This window comes from Diospyros lotus, chromosome 15 (genome assembly GCF_014633365.1).
Source record: "Diospyros lotus cultivar Yz01 chromosome 15, ASM1463336v1, whole genome shotgun sequence".
NCBI lineage: Eukaryota > Viridiplantae > Streptophyta > Magnoliopsida > Ericales > Ebenaceae > Diospyros > Diospyros lotus.
In genome coordinates, this window is record NC_068352.1 from 29,692,345 (window position 1) to 29,700,655 (window position 8,311).

Here is an 8,311-nt window from a genome sequence, read left to right on the forward strand (position 1 = left end):
AAATAATTATAATTAAATAAAACAAAACTTAATTGTAATTGAAGATTCAATGTCTTAATTGTTAAAAATTATATTAATTTAAGTTTTTATTCTGATGGTACGATACTGCTTGTATGAGCATGCTCATTTTCATGACTGACATGCCATAAAGTTGATCGATTTATAGTATTTAAATAGATTGAATAGTTTATTTTGTTTTTTTAATAATTAAAAAATATAAGTCTTGTTTTATTTGTTGTTTTCAATTTTCTAAAATAGTGGTAACGTATTTACTTTCGTATTTTTAAAAACATATTTTTAAAAATAAAAATAAAAAATTATAAAAAAAACTCAAAATAACAAAAAGTTATTTTGATTGTTTTCATCACAAATGTATTCAAAATTTTCAAAACGCAAAAAATATTACAGATGAAAAGAACACGTTTTTAACTATTTCAAAATAGACACTCAAAATATAAAATTGAAAATGAATTTAAAACTTAAAACTAAAATATGAAGAGATCAACTTATAGCGTTAGATTCTTAATGTACAAAAAGTCAAGATTATGTATTTTAATTATTAAAAATTATTATTTTAAATTCTTACCTTAAACACAAAAGAAGATATAAATAAAAGAGTGAAAGAGCGATAGAACCGAGTTTAATAAAGAGAAATGAAACAGATTAGTTCTGCTATATTTTATGATTGAAAATAAAAGAAAATATCGATTTTTGAGTTAGTGATTCAATGATTTAGATATTTGAAATTTAAGATTTTTTTTAAATCATGAGTAATTTGATCTTTTTTTCATCAAGATAAATTTTAATTTGACTTTTCTTATAACATTGCATATCCTCTTTTTTACGTATATGTTTTATATGGCGTAAATAACAACTTTGTTTACTCTCGATCAAGGTAATAACTTAAAGCAATAATTTTTAATAATTGAGATATAAAATCTTGATTTTTTATATATTAAGGATCAAAATAACATATTTTTTAATTATTATAGGAGTCCAACAACCAATGAGACATATTTAAATACTATCAGCTAATCATCCACATAACGTGTCACTCTCGAAAATGGTTAGTTCATACACACGTTAACGTTATGTCATAATAAGGATTTAAAATAAAAAAAATTAATAATTAAAATATCAAATCTGATAGAGAGAATAATAATAAAAAAAAAAATCCTTTTAACACTAGATGGCCCATACTTGGTGGAGGACAAAAGTAGAGGCCATAAAATAATAATAATAATAAAAAAAAAAGAAGCATGACGAAGCTGTGTCAACGGAGAAGGCGGCGGCGTCGTAAGGTAATAAGTTTGGCTTAGATTCTCGGTTAATAGATTAAATCTAAATTGTAACTTAGAGCTCTCTTTCAGTGGGGGCTCTATCAAAGCTTTACTTAAGCTCTACGGCTATCAACGGGTTCTACATTTTTAAATTTATGTTCAAAATGAGAAACACTATATATATATATATATATATATAGTAGGGTGATCAAAAGTTCGATTAAACCGAACTGAATTAATAAATTTGATCGATTTGGTTCGATTTTTTAAAAGGAATAATTTGGTTCGGTTATTTTTTTTCTTCTTAAAATCAGTTATTCGATTCGATTCAATTATTTTAGTAAAAATAACCGAACAAACCATATAGCAATAACCCTCTTATCGAATTGAACCAAACCGACCCCTCACCCTCATGCAGGCACAACACTTTCCCTATCGAACCGAATCGACCCCCTCTCCCTCACGTGGGCGCAGTACCCCACGTCTTCTCTTCTCTGCGAACTATATTCTTTTCTCTTTCTCTATGATTCTATCTTTATCTCGCCATTTCATCTTTCTTCTCTTTGAGATCTGGCCAACCGCAGCATTACCTCATCTCTTTATAGATCTGGTCGCACGGCAGCACTGCCTCATCTCTTTGTCCCTTCTTTCTCCCTCCACCATCCCTCGTCGGCGCTGATGGTGAAGATGAAGACGAAGGCCGGAGACGAAGATGACGTCGATGCGAGCTGCTGCTGATGGTCGAAGATGAAGATAACGCCGATGCGAGTTGCTGCCAATGGCCGAAGACGAAGATGACGCCAATGGTTTTTAGGTAAGTTTTCTGGGTACAACTTCTCTTTTATATTGAAAGTTTGAAACCTAAATCTACTTAAATTTAACTATTAGATACTTTTAATTTTTGGGTATGTGAGTTACCGTGGTTGAGGGAATCTGATGATCGATTTCGATCATCGGAATCACCAGCCGACTAGGTGGTCAACGACAACAGCAAGGTCAATCTCTTAGTTATTTTTGTGTTTCAATCCATTTTCGATTAGCATGGTTTAGGGTTTGGTTAGTTCAGTTTCGGTTTGTTGGGATTAGTTGGTCGGGTCGGGTCGATTCGGTTCGATTATTAGATATAGTTTGGTTCAGTTCGGTTTATAATTTTTGATCGGTTTAGTTTGGTTATTACTGGTTGTACATCCCTAATATATAGGATTAAAAATTTAATGAAAATTATATTTTAAAATGATTTGGGTCTATTGGGCCAATGGTGTAATCCAAGCACAAATCCGATGTTATGCTCAATCCAGGTTGGCCCACTTCATTTGAGCCAATGCTGGCCAAGAACATCCAAGCGTCCTCATCCACAGAAGTCCAATTCTAGATGTATAGCAGACACACAGTTCAAACTGTACAATCTAGGAAAGAAATGGTCACTGGGCAAGCTCAGCAATGGCGTCTGTGCTGAGCAGTACCGCCACAAAATCAGCATCACTGATCAGAGGAAGAAGAAGATCAGAGGATGAGGTGTACGTTGCAGCAGTGCCCTTAAGAGCCACAAAGGGACCTGCCAAGCTGGCCATGGCGGCGGCTTACTCCCTCAACCTCTGGGAGTTGCAGCACTTCATCGTCATCCTCAAGCCCCCCTCGTCTCATGAGGTCGTCCTCTTGGATCAACATCATCTTGAGACTCACAAAGACAAAGGGAAGGGATCATCTGTCCTTAATTAAACTCACATATTCTCTGCTTCCTGTTGCAGCCATTGGTGTTTGATTTCCAGCCTCAAGATCCTGAGGACATATTTGTGGCACTCGCAGCCCTCTCAGGAAGACAAATACCAGGTAATGATGTTCACTCAGAATAAAGGTGCCCATCAAATCAGGTAGATTCGAGAATCAATTTGAATTATTTTTTGATTAATTTAATTCAATTTCAAACTAGTACTCTATATTCTAATAAATCTCAGAACGTGACTTGAACCAACTATGATAAGTAATAATTATACATATTATTATATTATTAAGGTCCTACTCGAAAGTGTTCCTCATGGTTTTGCTTTTCAACCTGATGTGAAGGGGTGGTTCTTGTGAGGAGGATGAAGAAGCTGCCAACAAGGAGATGTTGGTTCATTGGACATTCCAGAGGGGATGACGCCGTGGATGTAGCCCACAAGTTCAATCAGAACTGGCAAACTGGTTTGAGGATAGGCAGCCATGATTGCAGAAACTACACAAATGGTAATCTTCCATTATATATATATATATATATGCAGCTAAAAGCTAGGTTTATTTTCTTTTTTTTTTTTTGGCTTTTCTTTTCATGTATTCTGATTGGGTTTCTCCTGGCTTTGAAGGATTGGTTGAGCATCTCACTGGTGAGAAGTGTGTCTTGGAGCAGCTCAGAAGGAAACAAGTGCATTTGGAGAAGTGAAGCTATCAGACATAAAGAAGCCATTTTTGTATTCATGTTTTTCTTTAATTTACAAAACAAATTACTTCAAAATTTATGTATAAACTGGTCTCACGCAGGGCGTCCTTTTCTTTATTTTATTTTATTCTAATTATTTTAGAACTTAAGAAGATTTAATTATTATTGCTTAGTTAGTCTATAATTCTTATTTTAGAGTATTTAAGATTTTTATTTTGTTCTTACTTTTACTTTTACTTTTTTTATTAGAATTCTCTGGCCTCTTAGAAATAGATAAAAACATCTTTGATATTTGAATTTAATATTTAAAAATGACAAAAATTGTTTCCAGACTTTAAAACTCCCACCATACTTTTTCTTGCTATTATTTCAAACATTTTAAATTTTTTGTTATGAAAAATAATATCATTATGTATGTTTTCTCTTCCTCTTCATCTCTTCCTGTCAGATGATAAAGTACTCAAAATCTGATTGTCTGTCAATCTCTTTATTTCCAGTTGAACGATGGCTTCTTAATCATCACCAAACTAAAAAAAGAAATAAAAATAATTAAAACTAATTCACTGGATAAAAAGGAGAAAAAATATAGATTATTTTTGTCATATTAACAATTTTAACAGCTATAAAAAAAAATTATAAAGTCATAGGAAGTCACAATCATTTCTCTAATACCAGGAGTCTCTATTTTATTGGCCAAATCTCAACATCACCTATATTTTATTTTTAAGGGAGTCTGTAAAATTTTTGCCAAGTTAAAAATATTTTATTTTTTAAATTATCATCTTTGTGCATTCCCTTTGTACTCATGTCGTTGATTTTGTAAGAGAAGGTAAATTGTTGGATGTGTCTTGAAGATGATGAGGTTCGAACTCACAATTCACTAAAATAATACTAACACATACAACCCATCTTTTACTATCCGAACTATGTTTTGAAGATAAAAAAAAAAAAAAACTCAATTATTATTTTTTTTATTTTAGATGACGCTCTATCACGAGTGCTCCCACCAACCAACCCCACAATACGGTGGATAAGTAAATCAAAAATGTGGTGACTTTAAGTTTGCTAAACGTAAACATGATGGCAAAGCACCAAACAAGAGTCGCCAAGACCACCAGCTATAGCCCTGGGGGTAGAATGCTAAACCCAAAATATTTGGTTATTGATCATACAAAGTGTAATTCTAATAGGAATTAGAATTTTCATGTTCATGTAAGTGTGATATTATGTCATGGTGCACTAACTTTTGGTACAATACTCAGCACTATTAAAATATTTCCGTATATTATATTCTCTTGGCCAATAAACTTGTGTTCTTCTTTCTCAATGGAATTGGATCTCTCCATGTGCATGTTAAAAGCCCATTAAGAGAAAAGAGACAAAGTGGCAAATTTTAGAATAATGCTATTGGTATACATTTGTATACATCTTAACCTAAAAGGTAAAATCGTTCACCCCGGGGCCCCCCACACCCGACCCGATAGGACGTGAGGGAGGTTAATCATGGTGACTCAGCCGGACGCAGTGGCTAGATCCGGGCTCATCGCGCACAAGGAGCCCTTTCTCACTTTGAAGAAAGGTACCCCACACTGCCGCTTACGAGACTCGATCCTCGATTTTGGTCTAAGATTCACCACGAAAGGCACTTTGTGTCCCCTTCTTAACCAACTGGGCTGCCCATGCGGGTTACTTTTGTGTACATCTTAGACTACATAAAGGTGTACTAATGATAAAAATATCCCTCATAAAGACGAGGGATATTTTGATCATAATACCTTTTTGTGTAGTCTAAGATGTACAAAAATGACGTACATCTAGCATGATTCCAAATTTTATGGGGTTGTAGCAGTTTTATTGGTAATCTCATTTAAGTGGTTAGGTAACTTATTGGTAGTATTTATTAATTAAGATATAGATAAAAAAAAAGATAAGATATTAAAAATATTTTAAATTTTTATCATTTTCAATATATTTGTTAAACTTATTTAGCAACTTTTAAAAAAAAATTACATGACTTCTTATCTAATATTTTTCATATATACTTATCTCTCTCTCCTCAAGATTAATATATTTTAAATTTTACAGCTAAAAAAAAAATAACTCATATACCCTTTAGTGCATTCTAACAAATTTAACAAATATTATGATAAAAATCTTAGAATATTTCATAATTTTATTTTGATAATTCTATATTTTGGTTCGATAAATATTTTAATATAAATTTATCTAAATTATTTTAACAAATGCTAAAAGAGATTTCAAGACTTTTTATCTTATAATGATTAGGGGATGATGATATTTGTAATGCAACATTTCATATATTTTTCGTAAATGAACTATAATCTATAGTTATAAAAAAAATATCTTGTTATTATTCTCAAGGCTCCTATTATGGTAGGTAACTTAACAATTGGAATCAAGTATGACTAATCTCATAAATATGTGCTACAAAGGAGTCTTTTTTTCTCGCACACCGTCAGATTATATCGCACCATTTTCAAGTTATATTGCATAATTTTTATTTTTTATTTTTATGGGACACCCAAAAGTAATGGTCTCATAAACATAGACTACATTCTCTTTGCATTTTTTATTTTGAATTTATTTTGAATTTTCTATTTTCATAGTCTATTTTTAAAAAATTTAAAACGTGTTATTTTTATTATTTTAAAAAATTATTTCTTAAAATAAAAAATTATAAAATGTATTTATTTTAAAATTTTGAAAAAAACTTATTTTATAATATTGTATTCAATAAATTTGATTATTAAATAATAAAATTAACTATTTTTAATAAATTCTACTATTAAAATAAAATAATAAATTTGATTAATAAATTACTGATATCTAAACGATAATTTATATTAAATACTATTATACATAATATGTGTAATACATTTAATAATATACTATAAATTATCTTATATTTTTAATTATAATATAGATATACTATATTTTTAAAATTTTAAATAAATAAATAATTTTATTTTCAAAATTTAAGAATAAAATTTTCTCCTTTTTTTTTTTCCTACTTTTCTTTTTTTTTTTCTCTTTTCTTCTTATATTATCTCCGGCACCCTGCATCTTCTCTATCATTAGCGACTATCGTCGGCCGAAGATTCACATAATCAAAGCCTACTATTAGAAACGCTAAGCCAAGAGGGTACACAAAAATGGACCATATTTAATGGCCTGGAAAATAGATCTGATTTTTAATTTTCGGCCAATACTGAAAAGTGCACTGTCAATTGCCATTGGCCACCCGACACCCCATCCCCATTGACCAACATATCAAAAAATCAACAACATTTAATAATCGAATCTCCATAGATCTAAATTTAAACTTTCAGCCAAACTCACACACGCGTAAATGTACTAGCAGTCGCCACCGACCACTGTGGCCGATGGTTTTTGATGATCAAATCCACCCACCCAACACATTTATCCCTATCGACCAACATACCTAAAAGGAAGAGAGAAGAGAAAAGACGAGAGAAGAAATGAGACAAAATCAGTGGGCAGTCGAACGACGAGGGGCAATGATTGTAGCGACCTGTAAATTGCTATTTAATTTAATTATTCATTATTGAGGTAATTTAATTTAAAAGAAATATTAACATAATTTGTTGTTATAAATAATATTAGATTATGTGATTTTAAGAAAATAAGAAATTAAGGTAATTAATTAATTATTTTAGAATATTTCTGGAATAAAAAAAAGAAATAAATTAAATTGTGAAATTTTTAGAAGTTTTGGGCGTTAGTGTAATTAATTAAGGGGGTGTGTGTGTAAATAATAGAAGTTGGAGGGTGTTAGTGCAAATTCCAGAAAAGGTCGAAAAATCACCTTAAATATAATGTAAGGTGTATATAGGTTGAAGGTGGCGTGCGGGCGCGAGCGATCGCGGGCGAGGGCAGCCGTGGGCGAGGTGCGAGTTCGAATCTGCTGGCAGGCGCGCGAGGCTGAGGGAAATTGGCTGATTTTAATCAGCCTTGGGCGTCGAAACGACGTCGTTTCGATTGAGGCAGTGGCCTCCCAGTGGCTGGCCCGTGCGCTGCCATGTGGCCGCGCCCCTTCCGCTCGTTTTTGCCCGATTTCGAGCGTTCCTTTTGCAGCAAAAACAGCAAAAATTTTGGGAGAAAAGCAGCGTGCGCGCAGGAGAAAAATTGGGAGATTTTGGGGCTGAAATTCAGATTAAATCCAGTTAGATTGAAGATTTAATTTGCCAAGTATGTAGAGAAGCTAGTAATAAATATTCTGTACGGTCGGAATTTCGTTTGGAGTCCGATTTTGTTAATTTTAACAAATAATTTGGGTGTTGCAATTTGTATAAATTTTACCACGTTTGGTCGAAACGAGCCTAAGGATATCTTCGTAAAGGCAAGTTCTTTATACCCTCCTTGTCGATTCTTTCGTTGTCAATTTATTTGACCTCCCTTCGTTTGTTTCGGCCGTTAATTAATTATAGAATTTTAAATGATTTGTTTTAAAATTTAATTTATTAAACTGGTCTCGAGGATTTTATTCGTTGGCTGCCTACGGGGGTTTGTGCCACCCCCAAGCCTGTGGGAATGATGCTGTACTCACTCGGGGCTAGGTTCTTAGCTGTTCGGG

The 8,311-nt window shown here is 32.4% G+C and overlaps 1 protein-coding gene across 1 annotated transcript; it reads left to right on the forward strand.

The window, feature by feature from the left end:
* The first annotated feature begins 2,670 nt into the window (after window positions 1–2,670).
* On the forward strand, window positions 2,671–3,848 carry LOC127792011 (uncharacterized). Its single transcript, XM_052322289.1, has 4 exons — window positions 2,671–2,927; window positions 3,029–3,110; window positions 3,345–3,506; window positions 3,623–3,848. The coding sequence occupies exons 1-4, from the start codon at window positions 2,721–2,723 to the stop codon at window positions 3,697–3,699; spliced, it is 528 nt and encodes a 175-aa protein (XP_052178249.1). The 5' UTR covers window positions 2,671–2,720; the 3' UTR covers window positions 3,700–3,848.
* The last annotated feature ends 4,463 nt before the right edge of the window (window positions 3,849–8,311 follow it).